Below are 19,177 nucleotides of genomic sequence, written 5' to 3' on the forward strand. Positions count from 1 at the left end.
ACTGGTTAATACATACAATAAACCACTACTAACTAACGCAGAAATAAAACGCATCAAACAAGAATTCTTTCACATTGCAAACTTTTTGAACATTATAGGAGCCATTGATTGCACTCATATCCCTACACTCCCACCTTTAATCAACGAGCACGTTTACAGAAATAGGAAGCATACATACTCAATGAATGAGCGCTCCCGGGGGGGGGGGGGGGGGTGATAAATCTTGACTAGGGCGCCAAATGTGCTAGGACCGGTACTGTTGGTAAGCATTGTTTGGGGGATGTTTTACAGTGAACCTTAATTTCCCTAGGGAAAATAATTTGTCTAGCCATATCTATATTTACATTTAGTCATTTAGCAGACGCTCTTATCCAGAGCGACATATATATATATATATATATATATATATACATAGCGATATTATCCGACAGCTCATGCATTCATACCAGATGTGGCTGGAACAGGTTCAGGTGTTGCTGGGGTGCGTGGCGTGGATCGCGCTGGTCTGGATGCCACAGGTTTAGGTGGTGCAGATGTGGAGGCTGCAGGTGTGGCTGGAACAGGATTAGGTGGTGCAGACGTGGAGGCTGCAGGTGTGGCTGGAACAGGTTTAGGTGGTGCAGACGTGGAGGCTGGTGTGGATAAGACGTCAGAGGTCCCCTACAGACCACTGACCATGCCTGCAGCGATGGTCCTTAGGCAGTTGTTGGTCTGTTGCTGGTGGCGACATAATTTGGTTACTGCCCTGGCCAATCCATTCATTGCATAAACCAGCTCCTTTACCTACCCATTATTCCGTCTCATTTCAAGGTTCATCTGCTGCACATTACCAGATATCAGTTGATGGGCCTTCGTCTGGGCGCATTGATCAGTTAACAGCATTTCATCAGCATGTCATCTATGGTCATCCTGTGTGCAGGAGGCTGAGACGAGGCAGGTTGCACAGGAGACTGCTGAGACGAGGCAGGTTGCACAGGAGACTGCTGAGACGAGGCAGGTTGCACAGGAGACTGCTGAGACGAGGCAGGTTGCACAGGAGACTGCTGAGACGAGGCAGGTTGCACAGGAGACTGCTGAGATGAAACCTTGGGTTCCCCAAACGCTGTGAAAGGATCAGGTGCAATTGTTACAACATGGCATCCAATACACTTGGCAAAAAAACGCCTCCTGTCTGTTCCATTTCTGAATTTGTTTTTGTGATTAGTAACTATATAACCCAATCTTTAATGACTTAACCCCATCGGTTGGGTTGACATATAAATGATATAAACATACATATAGCCAACAACAGTATCATAACAGACCACACATACCATAATTCTCTACAGAGATCTCAGCAGTACTTATGCCGTCCACACCGTCCACCTGTTCGGCAACGAGTGTTTGCTGCACCACCTCTTTAATAGTAGATAGCGTGTCTATTTCTGGTGGACCTGAACCGGTTCTCCTCGATTGCGCCCGGTTGTACGCTACCTTCTCTTTTGTTCTGCGCTTTATGTCTTGCCACCATTTTTTTACCTCGTCCACTTCTGTCCGTGTAGATGATAACGAGTTGATTTTTATGGTATGGCAATCCAAATCTGTTTGCTGTAACTTCATGCACTAATATGTCAATTTCCTCGTCGCTAAATTTAAGCTTGCACTTTCTTTTTACAGTAGCAAGATCCATGACAGATAAATGCGGGCCCATTGTTTGCTCTTTTAGATGCGCGCTAATTACGCTAATGGGCAGAGTATGCGCTGATTGCCTGATGAGTGTCAGGTTTGATAAATATTACGCAAAATGAGGATGCATAGCGGGCGCTATTACCGTACTCGCAAAAACAGACGCAGCGTAAACTGCGCCATTGTTAGTAAATGAGGCCCTTAGTGTTTCCACCTGGGTATATGTGTGCTAATTGTGCTCAAGTTGTGCTGACTTGGGTGAACAATATTGAATGCTAGTGATTTGTAATGATGAAGAAAGTGTTTTGTCCGTCTCTTCATAAACGGAGTGACTAAGTTCAGTTGAGTTCTGGATTTTAATACGTATTTATCAATCTGCATATTGGGAGAGAAAACCAGTCTTCTGACCATAAATGACAACACAACACCAAGCTTAGGTCTCAACCAGGTCTCTCTCCGCTCCGAAAGCCGGAGGACCATCTTTTATAGGGCACAAGAATGTAAACATAGATTGTGACAGTCAGGCAGGAATGACGTTACAACAGTCTTAGAGAAAAAGATTCACTGCTCCCAACACATAACAACTCTCACACTAGAGAGTTCATAGTTGGAGCTCTCCTTGTAGTCATGACAAGGACCGTTTAGCCAGTACTTTCTCCTGACCCCGAACATCTATTAACCTGACACATAGACACAATATACTGTTATTAATAGCAATCTTACATGATAAATGTACTAACTAGTATCCAATGACTAGTTCTATTGATTAGTGATTAATGTAAGCACACAGGAAATCCCAATTTCTTCCAAAGTAATTGACCACATGGTGTAGGTGATGAGAAATTAAGGGATTTGTGTGTAGCGTTTTGCAGTGATAGTTCAACAAATCTGACTTGTGTCAAAACAGGGGAATAGTGTTTATAGTTTAGGGATATGGGTGTGCTTTTTAGATAAATGGCCTTATGGTTTTGAAATTTGTGTTTAAGTAAGTAAGTAAGTAAGTAAGACTTTATTTATATAGCACTTTTCATACAAGAATTGCAGCTCAAAGTGCTTTACATAAAATCAACAAAAATACAAGTGTTGATCTAAAACGTTTAACAAACAATAATACAAGTGTTGATCTAAAACGTTTAACAAACCAAACTAGCCGCACTCTATCTGCGGTCTCTCGAATCCATCTTAGATCCGAGCTGCCACTTGCAGTTTCTAATCTAAGCAATCAAGAAAAACTGTAATATTAATTTGGGGTGTGGCAATGACCATTTAAAGGCAATCATGGGCGTTACTTGGGTGGGACAAGGCTCTTGTTCACGTTTAATTTACAGCATTTATAAAAAGGAAACTGAAGCAGAATGAATGCAACGTTTTCACATGAATTCTACGCACAGTTTTATAAAAGAGCCCCCTGGGCTCAACCATGGCCGTGACATTAGTATGGTAGTAAATTAAATACTTCAATCTAAACTATAATGGTGACTTGATGTTGTTATAGCCACAGTTCTAGCCACTGAAGGCTGCTTGCAGCTTGAAGTTTTGATTTGGACCCTCTGTAAAAATGACAAAATAGACATTGCAAACTCATCTCTACAAGACAACATACCATGTTCAACATGAAATGTTTCGAGGTACAGCTATGTGTCTCACAAGCAGAACAATATAAAACAAACGTTACAGAGAATAGAGTGCACTCCTAAACCCAACCCTGTGACATACAGAGTAAGCAAACACATTTAATCATAGATTTGACTGCTTGCCCTTAGTCCTTTTTGTTTGTCTACACATCTCTGTTGTAATAGTCCGTTATCTACAGCGTTTTTAATTGGTCATCTGGACTAAGCACCAGTCTGTTGTGATTGGCAACAATTTTCATCAGGCCTTTTTCCTTTGACTGTCTCTACTCCTGACAGAGAACCACAAACATTGTAGACAGACACAGGGCTGGATCTCCCCCTTACTCATTTTCCCTCTCACTCTAATTACTTATCTTATTGGTTCTGTCCTGCTGCAGGCATCCCATCACCAGAGCACATTTCTAATCAATGCTTTATTACATTGGCACCTCCTTTAATATTTCATACCGTAAAATGAAGCTTTGGAATTACTTACAGGTAGCTACACTTGGTGCTAGCAGTCATACCAACTATATGTGTGTACACTTGTTTACAAACAGTCACAACAGAAGGCATATAGTATAAACTCAAAACCTAAGTTTTGTGCAGAGATCGTTATTTTTTTTATTAACTATGCATGAATGTTTTTGCATCACAAACTCAAACCCTGCTTTACAACTGTACTGGGAATATTGAGATCATTCTCTTTGGGAAAATTAGTCCATTAAAACTTGAATAGCCTTCAACTGAATGTGTACCATATACTTGCATTTTTTGCTTATTTGCAATGCATGTGTCCTGACTCTTCTTGTGGTTTGAGTCCCTCTTCCAGGGGTGGGTCCCAGCCACACTAAACCAAACTGATGTCATGGTTGTCATCCCTGTCAAACAGCAGTATGGTGAAAAAAAGTCTTTAAATTGAGCTTTTACTTTTACTGTATTTATTAATTTATTATTCTATATTCAGTTTTTAAAATGACAATACATGTCTTTATTTTTTCCAAGGTTTGTGGGAGATGTGTGATAGGAGGTTGCACAGGTGAGCTGGCTGGTGTGCACACTGACATTGTCAACTCCATCACGATCCAGCCAGCTGGTTCACCATGCTTCAAATCAGCCATAATAATTCCTGAGCCCAAGAAACATTCAGCAGCCTGCCTGAACGACTGCAGCCCAACTGTGTTCCCCCCAGTCATCATGATGCTCTTTGAGCAAGAGGTCATTGCTTTGCAGTCTCCTGCTCATCTGGCATTTCAGACTTCAACACTGAGGCTGAGTACATTCAAGAAGTGCATTCCTCACCTGCCTCTACAGGTGAACCACTGAAAACAGCCTTACTTTCTAAGCATCCCTCACGGCCTGGAAGCTGCTGTTCTTAATGTCAGCCAAGATTCCTCACTGGCTTGACACTCCCACCCACTGTCCATCTGCAGGAAGTGTTTTTTGAAAATAGCCTGAATATTATTAAAGGCACCTCTGACACCTACAATAGTTAATTCACTTTGCCATCAAGACATTGTAGAAGATTACAGTTTTTTTACTGCTTACACACAAATACTTTCTTGTCACACAATTTCTGAAACGTGACACTCAAACACCAGAACCACACATCAAATCTGCAAAACCTTACGCACATTTTTGGCCTTTGACTCAGTATTCAATTTCCAAAAACACTTTGCAGTTTGACACTCAACTGAGGGTCTCTCACCCCATATGTGAGTGGCGTAGTCAGAGCACCCCGCCACACTGTATTCACACCCACAAATGCTTACAGTACAAAAATGTATAGCCTGGTTTCAATCTTGTTTTTGTGTTTTACCATGAATTTTTCAAAATCTATGAAAAATGGTTTTCAGTTATGACTTTTGTAGATATCCATTCCAACGACCTTGACAAGATTTTAATGAATTCTTGCTTTTTTATCTTGCAGGCTCCTGCTGTGGGAGTTGAGACTGAGGCCACGTTTACACATAGCCGGGTATTTTCAGAAACAAATATTTCTGCCCCTCCGTTTTCAAAAATAACATACACACAAGATCGTTTCAAATGTTTCTGTTTACATTAACCCGCATGAATACACCCCCGAGCGCTATCATAACTATGCCAAACCTGTAAGCGGCAGTGTAACGAGAAGGATAAAGCCATGCAAACCAATTAGAATTCTCAAAATCAACAACTACGAATAACATGATCGACTTCCTTTTCTTTTCAATAGTAAATATGGCGCGAGGTTCATTTGTTTGGATGATTCACAAATAAATGTAATGCGATGCACATGTATTTTGTGATTCACAAATGTAACGCGATTCACAAATAAATGACCCCATTACATTATTACAAACATAGGACGCTCACATGACGTGATGGATTTTTAGTCGCATACTGTGACGTTTGAGAACCTAAAACTCAGTTTAACCAAAGGAAGGCCAAAACAATTCTGGTTTTCATCCACCCTTCAGACTAAAGGGAAACGGAGCTTGATTATCAGGTGAATGTCATCACCTGTCATGTAGAACAGGAACACCAGGGGCCTGTACTACGAATCAAGATTTGGCGTTAGCGAGGTAACTTCAGGTTCAACCCAGGGTTTTCTGTACTACGACGGAGGATCACTTGTTAAGGCCGATTTATACTTCTCCGTTTTTATGGAGACGGACACAGGGAACGCCCTCTCTGACGAGGAATTCCCTCTCCGAGCCCCTCGGAGAGCTCTACGTGCACCTCCTGATTTTCCTGACTATCCGTCTGTCCGTCCGTCATTTTACGGATACCCCTTGGCTGTGATTGGTCCGTATTAAAAACCGCTTGCGGCGGGGTTGCTGTGATAAACAGGACGAACAGAATCCTTTGACCGCCATTGCTGTAAGTTTTTACAATTCAAATTTCAGCTAAATAGTACATGTAAATCAGCATCTGAATTAAAATGTGACGAGAAATGGGCAGTGTAGTTGCTGAAAATGTGCGTATTGTATTGATGAAACGGCTAATTGTTTTCAGCACCCACAGCCTTCGGAGTACTATAAATTCAACCAATCCGTCCGACTCCGTCCGTCCGTTTACGGATGGGCGGGCGCACGGATACGCACAGATACCGACGGATAGACTTCGTTTATGGTTCTCCATAGGCTGTGGGTGCTGAAAACAATTCACCGCCAGAAGAGTAGGTGGCGCAACGGTTTTTTGTAAGTCGTTGTCGAGTGTTTATTTACCTAGGTTATCAAGAAGTCGGAGCGAATTTACAAATTAGCCGTTTCATCAGTAAAATACGCACATTTTCAGCAACTACACTGCCCATTTCTCGTCATATTTTAATTCAGATGCTGATTTACATGTACTGTTTAGCTGAAATATGAATTGTGAAAACTTAAAGCAATGGCGGTCCAAGGATTCTGTTCGTCCTGTTTATCACGGCAACCGCGCCCCCGCCCCTGACGCAAGCGGTTCTTAATTCTGACCAATCACAGCCAAGCCCGTAGCTCTCAGTCGCTCTCCGAAATTACAACGGATAGATAGAAAATTCAGGAGGTGCACGTTGAGCTCTCCGGGGCTCTCCGAGGGCTGACGGAGTGCTCGTAGAGGGCGTTCCACGGAGACGAGGGCGTTCCCATGTGTCCGTTTTTCGAAAAACGCAGAAGCATATATCGGCCTTTACCGGGGTAGATCGCCATGGTAACACATGCTGAACGGCTAACCTGGTCAGGAGCAGGTTAAGTTGGAGATCAGAGATCAACCGGTATAGAAGCCCCGCCCACTAACTCATTCTTGAGGATAATGCAGTCACCGTTCATAGAAGATCCTGTGGAGCTTGGTGCGCGGATAGTGAGAGGTGCGCTCAGAAGAGCCAGAACATTTAGAGACCGACAAAACCCTTTCGCATTCCCTCATGAGTATCTTTATGAAAGATATAGATTCTCAGCAGAGGGAATTACGTATCTTTGCCAGCTTCTTGAGCCGTATGTTGCCAACGCGACACATCGAAGCCGTGCGCTCACAGTCCCACAGACTATATATACCGTTTCGTTATTTCGCTACCTACTTTTATAGTGTGGGTGATGCGGAGAACCTGAGCAAGAACACGGTCTGCCGCTTAATTAGCAAAATATTTTCTTCAATGTATGTTGCCACCATACTCTGATTAATGGAGTGATGAAAAATATATATCCAAAGTGCCCTTTGTAAAAACTTTGGACTCTAATATGTTGACAAAATGACACAAGGATTTTCATTCTGTCTACATGCAATGTTCTGATTTCCGTTCTGGAAATGTATGCACATTATATCATATTTTACAACTTCATGCATCATTTGCTCATTTAAACATACATTTACAGGAAACTAGTAATGAAAACAATATTTGACCTAATATTAGTTATCAACTGGGGAGGTTTCATGTTGATATGTTATCCCTATTCACTGGGGTGTCTCCCCTTAACCCATTCTGTTGTCCTTGGGTTGCTTTGAGCCTTTTCCTAATCATTTCCATATCAGAAATGTGTGTTTCTTTCAACCAAAACATTTCAAACCAAAAATAACAATGTGTATGGTGTAATGGTGGAAATTCAAGTGGCACTGTGTAGATCTGAGTAGTCAAGAGATGTGGTTTTAATACAATTTATTTAGATTATACAATTACGTAATATTAAACAAAGCTTTGCTGATCAGTCATTACAAAGGACGTGCTAACCACAGATCGTTCGCAAGAGTGATGAAGAACAATCATAAAGCTTGTGCTTTTATACACTTAAAACAGATGTCCTAATAAATGATCAATTCATCAATGCAGTGGTCTCTGTGATTGGCTAACACTGGTCAGTGACAGTTAAGACAATATAACCCCCCAGGTCAAGATACCAAAGTCTGTTGATGTCACGACTCTTTCTCTAAATGAGGACAGTAAAGATACCCTTAATGAAACACAAACAGGACACAGGACACAAAGGTCAGAGCTGCTAGATCAACTGATCCATCTACCCTTCTCCCTTTAGGCCACGGAACTCAAACATCCCCCCAACCTTCCATGCCCCTAGCTTCTCAATCGGGCATCATAAACCAACACCATAAATACCTTAAGACCAACTGCAACATCCATTTGTTTAAACACAACCTCAGTCTATTAAAAATACACTCTTAGTAACTATATCAAAAAATGCCATCACAATGGTACCATACAACGCTCTTCAAAAGTTCAATAAATGATCTTTTCACTACTTTCATTGAATTTCATTCACTTTTATAGCAATTTTCAAAAAGAATAAATAGAACATTGAAAGAAAGAAATGGTGAAAACCCCCACAAAAGACTCAAAATGCACAACAAAAAAGCCACAAAAAGGTATAAAAAGACCAAAACGTAGAAAAAGGTTTAACAAATACATCCTTATGTGTTCTCCCTTCCTATAGGAACACAGAAAAGCCAGCCTTGTTGTTTTAATTAAAAGCCTCTTATACTCTATATCAAGCCTCTTATACTCCATATCGAGCTACAGGGTTCTTTTATACAGGGCCCTCGCATTGTCTGCTCTAACCTGAAACAAATAAAGAACATTGTTCCTTTGCAAGGCACACTTGGAGAAAGTTGAAGGTGTCCATTTGACTACTATGTTTCAAGGTTCATTGCTTATAATTTGTGTCTTTGTCTTGGCCTTGAAGTGGAGGCCCTAGGCTCAGGGGGAGGAAGACATTCCTCTTCCTGCTTAGTTTAACACCATAGCAATTTAATCAATTGAGTCATATTTGAAATGAGCTCTGTAAGGACTTGTGTCTCATGTTCAGACCACCACCATTAGCAAGTCATTACAGACACTTCAATCACAACCACACGTTCACACTCTCACCATCTGTGTTGCAAGTGGAAAATAAAACTCAAAAGTGTACCCCCAAAATGCTCTCTGAGCAGGCAGACATGGACAAGTTTCCTGATCATCTAGGACCTCCACTTGAGAAAGTAAATGGCATATTTGATCAATATTCAGCAACCACATATGGCATACATACTGGCGTATGACTATTAGTTTCACTGTTACCTCTGTATGTCACAGTGGGACGACAGTGGGTGGTGGCAGCAACACCACCGTATTTCCTGTCACTGCAGAGAACAGTAATACATTTCACTCCTACAATATTCATAAATAAGTGTTGAATGAACATGGTCACATATATTACTTGAAACATACATATGCTTGGGTTTCCAAGCTGCTGCCACCAGGGTCTGAAGAAATGCCTCCTTCCATCATGGGGCGACCCTGATAGCTGGAGAGGGCCAGCTCCTCAGCAGGAGTGAAGTCCTGTGGAGGAGGGCCCTCTCAATTTCATTGTTCTAGGCCCTTTGTAGCTATACCAATATCCTACAAAAGGGACTGACTCAGGCAATTCAGCCTTGTACTTGTTGGCCTTAAAATATGTGCAGCCTACCGCTACTTATGTTTACGTTTTGAATTACGTTTTTATATTTATTTTTTATTTGCTCCCACGATCGTTTGCCACTGCCAGGGTTACAACTAAAATAATACAGCAACAAAAGTTTAACGTTATGGAATGCACACGTGTAATTATGGTCACATCTTGTGCCTGGGGCACAAGATATCAATAAATCATGTAGCTTACGCATTTACAGCGTCTGCTATTTTCTGCCAGCTTGGCAGCAGCGACTTTGTTGATTTTGTCTGTATTGTACGTCTGTATTCCTGATATGTTTGTATTACAATATTTCACGCAGGAGGAGTAGACAAAGTTTGGAAGATTATTGTCGGCTCCTCCTGCGTGAAATATGCGCTCTTGTTTTGTCCATGTTTGCGATTGGACATACGGTGCAAACACCGCCCCTTTATGTGAACGCGCACGTCTCTAGATTGGAAAGATCTGGGTTGAGTTAGAGAGTTGATAACCGCCGTTGTGATACCGCTTATCGTGATTGCGATTGTTACGCTTCACGTAGCCGGGTAACTGAAAGTGATCCAGAGCATGTTGATCTTGATTCGTATCACAGGCCCCAGAAGTGTTTTGACCTCCATGACCAGAATGGCTTATTCCTTTTCAATGGACTTCCATGATCATGAAAGTAAGGTGTTCACATTGCGTTTCTGATAGAGCTTTTCAAGCAGGGTCACTCGTTTTGAGTGATCGGTAGACTTAATCTGAAACACCTTCCTTTCTAGTGTAGCCCTCATGGGGCTCTGGGCATGGATTTGATTCCGAGGGAGTTAACCTCACACACACTGTCGAAGAAAATCTAGAAAGAAAATCTACCTCCCGGAAATGAGTCTCTGCAAGTTGGGATGTCTGTTGACTAGTCCTGCATACTTTCACCGATTCCTACAATTCTTGTATCAAAACGTTCAACTCCTTCAGGAGATGTGTGCTATGTCTTTTGGTATTTCCCACTTTTATACTTTTTAAGATATTAAGGTTTTTGTGCAAATTATTCTCCCATTAAAAGCAATGGTAAATCCTTTAAAATCATTAAAAAGCTTCCTCCTCTTTCAAACTGAACTACTTCAGCATACTTTCAGCTGGAGACACCATTCAACCTTTAACCCTTGTGTTATCTTCGGGTCATTCTGACCCATCAGTCATTGTGACCCACCGTCGTATTGCGACAAATTTACCTCATACAAAAACAAAGTGAAGCATTTTCTTTTAACTGTCGGGCTGTCTCAGACCCCCCACATTGGAATGGTTAAAATAAAATTATTTTTATTTGTTTTTCTATTGGGTAAAATTGGGTAAACACAACGATGGTTCGTTATGAACCTTTGGGTCATGTGACCCGAAGGCAGCACGAGGGTTAAAATGTTCACAAGACATTCAGCTATTCCCAAATGATTCAGGTTTTTCAAATATGCAGCCAATTTTGAACTATGACAGTTTCAAATACATGAACATTTTTGCTCCTTCTTGATTTTTATGAATGAGCTGGCTGCTCTTTTTCTGATATTCAACTAAATTGTCAAACAAATTCCTGTAACGTTCATATAGTTTAACTTACAGAAACAAGTTATACCTTAAAATGTAGGAAAAATTGTCCTCTTTCAGCCAATGTAACTACTAAAGAGCTCACATTTACAGATTTTCAGCTATGAGCCTTGAAGCAAGAGCATCCTTTCAAATTCTCTCACTAACTTCAATGGAGAGGTGGGTAAAATTCGTCAGAGAAAGCTAAACAAACAAGATATTGAAACTGCCGGTAGAGTCGTATTTCTGACCGCACAGACATATAAAGGATATATCTGGTTTCGGCAGAGTCTTGGGTCTCGGAAAATATCCTCATTTTATTGATTGGACGTGTAGTTTTGCGTCTAGGTCAACTTGTTTGAGGTGTGGATGCTAGGTAAATGTTAGTTTTTCTCTCTGCCTAGCTCGTTAGCTATCACAGCTGCGCCATCACCGTGGCAACCAAACAGACACGCACCATGAAAGCAGAATTGGGTACACGTTTTTGAAACTGTCGGTAGAGTTGTATTTCTGACCACACAGACATATAAAGGATATCTCTGGTTTCGGCAGGGTCTTGGGTCTCGGAAAATATCCTTATTTTTGGGGATTGGACGTATAGTTTTGCGTCTAGGTTAACTTGTTTGAGGTGTGGATTCTAGCTTCTAGATGGCTCTCCATAACTAAAAACGGTTCGACTTTTTTCCCCACAATCGACCAAATTGGCCAAACAAGGTATTTACATTGAGCTTAAAGTGTACATAATCTAGCTAGATCGTTTTTATTTTTGCACGTTTCACAGAAATGTGCAAAAATCGAGACTCAAGACTGTCATAGCTGACTGTCACGAACAGCCAAACCGGGGTCGCGTAACGTTAAGTGTTTGCTGCAGCTGGCGTTAATCGTACGAACAAACGCTTCGTAACTAGAAAGTTTTTACTTTTATTGACGATATTGAACACAGATGTTAAGTAACTTGTCTTTACTCTAAATATCTTCTCCGTTTTCAATTTGAAGCAGTAAATCTAACACAGTAGGAATTCTCCCACGACATCAGCTCGCTCCGCTTTGACTAACAAATATGTTTTCTCAGTCCACCATACATTAGACAAGCTAATTTTCAAGCACTTTCAATACGAGATACAGGCCATGTTAGAGTTGTAATTGTAATTGTGTGGGCAATGTAGAACAGCAGACAGATTTGAAATATTATCTTTTGTTTTAAAGTTATGGCTATTCTAGTGACACTACGACTGTCATCATAGCTGCCACAGAATGGCGATACCAGGTCATACTGTACAGTAGCTAGCTACGTTCTTCCTGCAATAACTATCGTTCGTTACCTACAAACAAATGCTTCGTAACTGAAGAGTATTTACTTTTTATTGCCGATATTGACAACAGAGGTTAAGGAACTTGTCTTTAAATCAAAAGATCGTCTCCGTTTTCAATTTGAAGCAGTATCTAGCTTACTGTAGGAAATCTCCCATTGCATCCTCTCTTTAGCTTCGCTTTGGCTAAAGTCAGATGGACAACGATGACGATGCATGCATTATTGTCACGGCCACAGCCGTGCCCCCCTGTTGTTTTTGATTTTGCCCTGTCCTAGTGTTACCCTGTCATTGTCTTCACCTGTGTCTCGTCCTCTTTAGCGTCATTGTGTCTACTTGTGTGTCGTTTGGTTCTGTGTATTTAAGTTTCTGTTTTGTGTCCAGTCTTTGTCTTGTCCTACTAATACCTGTCCGTGTGAGTACCCTAGCTGTGTCCCTTTTTCTGATATTAAACCTCTGTTCATCGCAATGCCTCGCATCTCTCGTGCATTTGGGTCCTACCCCTCCACACACCCTGACAATTATTCACGCCTACGGTGTTAATACAGTCTGTACAAATAAACCTTTGACACACTTGCAAGAAATGATCCGCTGGTTAGATGTAGCATGATCTTATTTAATACCCACAATACTGTATTTCAGCTTTTTTTGCAGCAGCATTTTAATATGAGTTCGAGTAGCTTTTGCAGTTGCACAACAAAGTCAGGTAATGTGACAAGATTGAATTTAAAAGTATAACAAACTCACCAGGGAAAACGGCAACATCGGCAACCTTGCACCATGGATTATTATTTTCATGTAATCTTTAAATTCAGTATCTGAACAGGACTGGGTGTGCTGTGCAGGCACACATGATTAGTTTCTCCTCCACCTTGAACCTGAAACCTAGATTCTAGGTTAGAAATGTTGCCAATGACCAATGGTTGCTACATTACAAGAAACAAGGAACCAATACGATTGGCCAACGCTCTTCACTGTTCCACTGTCCTTCCACAAGTACTTTCCAGCTCTGAAAAGAGTTCCAGCAACTACATTTCTGCAAATGTTTCCCTTTTCTCTACTTATTTAGCATCTTTAGGTGACTTCATTTTATAAGGATTGAAAAATAATTCAAAATATGAACAGATTTCATCTCCCATCTCCTTCTTTAAACCTTAAACTTTTTCTGCTAGGACTTATAACTTTTTTTCAGCCATTTAATCAATTCTGCTTTTTTGTCCAGCAAGTTCAAGTCATTCCAGTGTTGTCCTTTTACATTCAAATGTGTTCAACCCAGACTTCAGCAACTGTTTTTCTGCTACATTTTCACATTGTCCTGCAGCTCATCTTTCTGAATTTTTCGCCTTTTTGTTTAGCATTTTTCTTTTCTTCTCTTTCTGCCTTCATCTTGCTGCAGGTCCTTTCTAACATACACTTCAGGCCTTTTGAAACTCCAGCAAATAATTTTCTCCTAAACTTTCACATTTTTATGCATTGTTTCTCTTTCAGATTTTTTTCACTTTTTGTTTTGCATTTTTCTTCTCTTTTCTGTACTTTTCTGCCTTCATCTCGCTGCAGGTCCTTTCTAACATACATTTCAGGCCTTTTGAAACCTGAGCAAATGACTTTCTACTAAATTTTCAAATTCTTCTGACTTATTTCTTTTTTTGCATTTTTCTTCTCTTTTCTGTAGTTTTATGCCTTCGTCCAGCTCCACCCCCTTTCAAAAATACATTTCGGGCGCTTTGAAGCTTCAGCTTATAACTTTCTACTAAATTTTCACTTTTCAGCATTCTCACTGCTGTTTCGCAGGAACAGACGTTTCTAGTTTCTTTTTGCCCCCCTAAGTATCAGTCAATATTTGGGCTACATAGACAATGTCGCTGTCAAAAGGTTCGTCTTGGTAGCGATTGAGTTGCTTGTATTTTTATTTACGTTCCGTTGCATGGTTTAAGTAGAAATTAAGTTTTTGTGTCGAAAGGTGAAACTAACGGTGGCTAACTTGCTAGCCACAGTTGCTAACGTCACGAAAACACGTGTGACTACCTCTAGCAGAACATTAGTTTAGCAGCTCATTAACTTATGGGAGATAGCTAGGCTAACTATGGCTTTACTGCAAGGCAGCTGCAGAAACGCCACAAGCAAAGAGGCCAGGGTGATAACTATTTACTCATTTAACTTTGTGATATGAAACACAATTGTGAAGTGTAATGTACAATATAAGCTGATATTATTAAGTAAGTACATGTACTTTCGGAAACAGTAGGCTACTATTTCACTGAAGCATTAGCATCATGACATTAGCCTCTGTTGCCCGAGCAACACATCCTACAGCGGTCTATGAGGCATCTGTTTAAAATAAACATTCCTCACTAAAAAATTTTCGTTGTAGGGTTTATTATGACAATAGATTACGAGTAAACTATTTGTTGGTGAAATTATCATTACCCGTGGTTTCAAACCAGTGTAGCTCACTGCAACGCTCCGAGCACCGGGATTTAAAAGACAACAGTATAGAGTAGGATATATATAAATTATAGCATTGGCTATAATTTGTAGTTATTCCTATCTCGTATAGGATGTTTATATAGTTAAATATTGGCAGTTTGACTGTAGTAAGGCTGTTGATCAGGGTTGATATTAATACTTAATAATTTATGTATTTCTAATTTCAGGTATGAAGAGAAAATGAAACAGCAGCAGCAGCACATCCAGTTTGCAGTGAGGTTGTATAGTAAAATGAAGTTTTCATAAATACGTTTATAAGGTAACTTATTGTAAATAAGTATTTGTTACAAATGTGCACTTTTTTTCTCTCTTTTTCAGATGAACGTGCCTTCAATTAGCTACACATTTTCCAGGAGCTTGCCCTTTTTGCTCGGGGTCAGTGAATAATTTTCCAGTATCCCATATTGGCTAAAATGGGTTAACTGGTTTTTTGATTCCCTCTGGAAAATTAGTTAGGTTTCCTATTAAATATGCATATTAAACATTGTTGTTCTTGAACAAATTTAAGTTGTGTCATTATTGTATTAGGCCTACATATATTATGTTTCAATGAAATAACTTAATTAAAATGACATTCATTTAAAGAAAGACAACGAAAAAGTCATTTAGAGGTCCTCTTTTGATAACATGTTATTATAAATCGACTGGACAATATAAGAGTACAGACAAGAGAAGAAACGCTTCTCCACCCCATTCACTGCAATGAAAAGCTTCATGGAACTCTGGGAGTCAGGTGGCTGAGCGGTGAGGGAGTCGGACTAGTAATCCGAAGGTTGCCAGTTCGATTCCCGGTCATGCCTACTGACGTTGTGTCCTTGGGAAAGGCACTTCACCCTACTTGCCTTGGGAGAATGTCTCTGTACTTACTGTAAGTCGCTCTGGATAAGAGCGTCTGCTAAATGACTAAATGTAAATGTAAACTCCGACTCGGAATTTGAGCTTCAGGGACGCTCGACATAAAATGACAACATTTGGCGTGTCGGACGTTTTAGAATTGTTTATGTGATGTGTTGCCATCGTATTTAAGACTACATATTTTACAAACAAGAAGCTTGTTAATGTAGCTGTTTACATATCTCACTTGTAATGGCTAATCAGCTAGCATGTTCAAGTAGGCTACATCCAAAGTCACTGTCGTAAAACTAGACTCTTTTCACAAACAGCTGATTAGCCCTTTGATACACAAGCTATGCTTACCCCCTCTAATACACAACATGGGTCTAAAATGACCTGCATTCATTTCCTATGGTATTTTATGTATGGCTGAGTGTTTCTTTGCTATATTTTTTGAAACAATTCATTTCAGTTTTCAATATTTTAATTATTCATTAAGTATATTGTTTTTGATTACATCAAATCATTATAGATGTTTGTCTTTCTTACTTTCTGAGCAAAATGCGTTTTTGTATTACTACATCAAGTTTACAAACGGGTCAAAAATGACCCATGTATATGTGTGACAAAAAAAAAATACAAAGACAACATTTTGTTAAATAAGCATTTTAGTAGGGATTTAGACCAGACACTAGTACATTTAACACTTAAAATATGTTTATTTGCCTCTTTGTCACATTTCATTGATAACCGATAACACTAATATTGAACTGTTATAGTGTATCTGTTGTGTAACTGTCGGTCAATGTGGTGAATGGGGGTACAGGGGTACAGCTCAATCTTACATTCCCATCTCAGTGCTTACATGCCTCACAAATGACAACATGTTTGTGCTCCTTGCACACAGGCCTGGTGCACTGGGAACACCAGCTGCTGGCCTTTCTATCTTTGGCAGCTGGGCAGATGTTGCACCTCTTCCTCTTCTTTTGGCGCGCCTGTCTGATGTCCTCCTGTGGCTGGGTGGTGGTTGGCTTCAGTGTTTGTATTCCACATCTTCCCATTGCCTCTATGATGTGTTTTTGAAGGTGGGGAGTTCCCTCCATGCGCCTCTTCATGTGTGGCATGACAAGCTCTTTGCCCAGCTCCTTAATGAACAGCCGTCGTGCATTGGTCACACCACCCATGTAGTCAGGGTGTTGTGCAGTGAAGAGGGAGTAAGCGTTGAGAGTGGCAACATCCAGAAGATTGTACCAGAGCACCATAGGCCATCTCCGTGTTCTCCGCTTGCACGTGTAGGTGCGAACCATCTGGTCCATTGTGTCCACTCCCCCTTTGGTTTTATTGTAGTACTGGATAACTTCTGGCTTTTTCTTTACGCTGTTTTCATCCACTACTCTGCTGTCATGCATGGTGCTCAGGAGGACAACAGCCTTTCCCTTCTTTGGCACATAGCTCACCATGGTCATGTTGCCATTGAATCCAAATTCTGAGCTATGCTTCTCTCTTAGTTTGGATGGCTTCATGACAGACGGTATATCTGGCTTGTTTTGGCGAAGAGTCCCCACAATGGTCAGGTTCTTCTCAAGCAGCTTCTCAGCCAAAGGGACACTGGTGAAGAAGTTGTCCATTGTGATGTTGCGTCCTATGATAAAAACAAAACAATGGTCAATTTCCTCAACATTCAATTCTCTAAATTCAAACACAAAAATAACTGATTGTTTTGTATTGCATTGTTTTATTCCATTCTTCTCTTTCACTTAGAAATAAATACATTTTCCACAATGGATATTAAAAATAATATACACTAGGTGTGCTAGAATTTCAAGAGTATATTCACTCCTGTATTCTATATTCACCTGTCTGCCTGATTCCATAGCACAACTGTCGGACGATGTTCTCTCCAAGGTTCCGCTGAACCTCCTCTCCTGGCTGTCTCCCTGTGTAGACCATTCCATCAATCGCATAAGGGATCCTCGCATCGCACATCCAGAAGATTTTGATTCCATATTTTGCAGGCTTGCTGGGCATATATTGCAAGAACCTGCACCTGCCCCGGAATGGCACAAGCTGTTCATCTATGGTGACACAGTCACTGGGGATGAACCGTCTTCGGCAATTGGTCAGGAAACAGTCCCACACGTACCTAAACGCTGCCATGTGATCTGTTTCTTGCCGTAAAGCCCTGGTCCTCTTGTCATCAAACCGTAAAAAGCTGCAGATATCCTCACATCTCCTGAGCCCCATAGTAGCTTTGTACACCGTATTTTGAAGTGGATCCAAAAACAGCTCCCGCAAGGCCACATCCCAGCTCTTATTCCCCCCTGCAAGGACAGTCAAACCAATAAAGGCCATGAACTCCTCTTTGTCTACACTTCTCCATTCTTTACCTTTTGCTGCTGCTGCCCTTCGTCCCTCCAAGTTTGTACATTTCAGCACCTCATCAATTATTTCATCAGTGATGAACATATCCCAAGCATCTTTTGGTGAAATAGACCTTGAACCAGGTGCAGGTCCTGCGCAGCTCCTCAGGATGTTGTGGCTTCTTGTTCTGCCCTGAATAGGGGGATGCTCATTCCAGTAAGACCCCTTTTTACTTAATCTTTCAAACTGGGTCTGAATTTCCTCTTCTGAAGACTCATCGGACGATTCTTCGATGTAGTCACAGGAGTCTTCTTCATCTGGGAGAGCTGGATTGACACCCAAAACTCCAGCTTGAGCATGTGGCACATAGTCTAGGTCATCTGCATCTGAGATTTCTGACTCTGAATCAGTACTATGAATTGCCTCCTCCTCTTCATCATCCTGTTCTTCATGCAACATCTCTACGACCATTTCAGACGTTAATCTTGAATGGCTGTGACCAGCCATATTAACACTTTGGATAAAGAAAATCAAAATATAATATTTTCACATGTAGGCCTACATCAATCAGTTGATCAAGTGGGATATATGCTGTTCTATTTCAAGTTTTATTGAGTTGACCTAGCTACTATTTGCTATCTAGAATAGAATATACAGCTAGCTAATACAGTAGTATTGTATGTTTCTATTTCTCACTACTAATGTATTTTAAGGTCAAGGTAACTCTAACCAAATGTTCAAATATAATATTCCTTTATCTTACACAAGATATTAAAACATTCTGAGGTAAAATATTTATAAAACTAGAGAGGGTACAATTTCTGGGGAAATTGTAGGGTGTGCTTGCTTGCGTCGGTTGCACAGGGGCCCGTTTTTGAATGACATTTTTACAACTGATATTTCTGTATATTTTATATAAAAATGCATACTTATTATTTATAAAGATTACATAGATTTA

At 40.6% G+C, this 19,177-nt stretch overlaps 1 protein-coding gene across 1 annotated transcript; it reads right to left on the reverse strand.

The window, feature by feature from the left end:
- Window positions 1-16,712: 16,712 nt before the first annotated feature.
- On the reverse strand, window positions 16,713-18,678 carry LOC136950655 (piggyBac transposable element-derived protein 4-like). Its single transcript, XM_067245096.1, has 2 exons — window positions 17,715-18,678; window positions 16,713-17,500 (listed from the first exon to the last, which is right to left on the reverse strand). Exons 1-2 carry the CDS (start codon window positions 18,676-18,678, stop codon window positions 16,713-16,715), a joined length of 1,752 nt encoding a protein of 583 aa, XP_067101197.1.
- Between the last annotated feature and the right edge of the window lie 499 nt (window positions 18,679-19,177).

Source organism: Osmerus mordax, chromosome 10 (genome assembly GCF_038355195.1).
Source record: "Osmerus mordax isolate fOsmMor3 chromosome 10, fOsmMor3.pri, whole genome shotgun sequence".
Lineage (NCBI taxonomy): Eukaryota > Metazoa > Chordata > Actinopteri > Osmeriformes > Osmeridae > Osmerus > Osmerus mordax.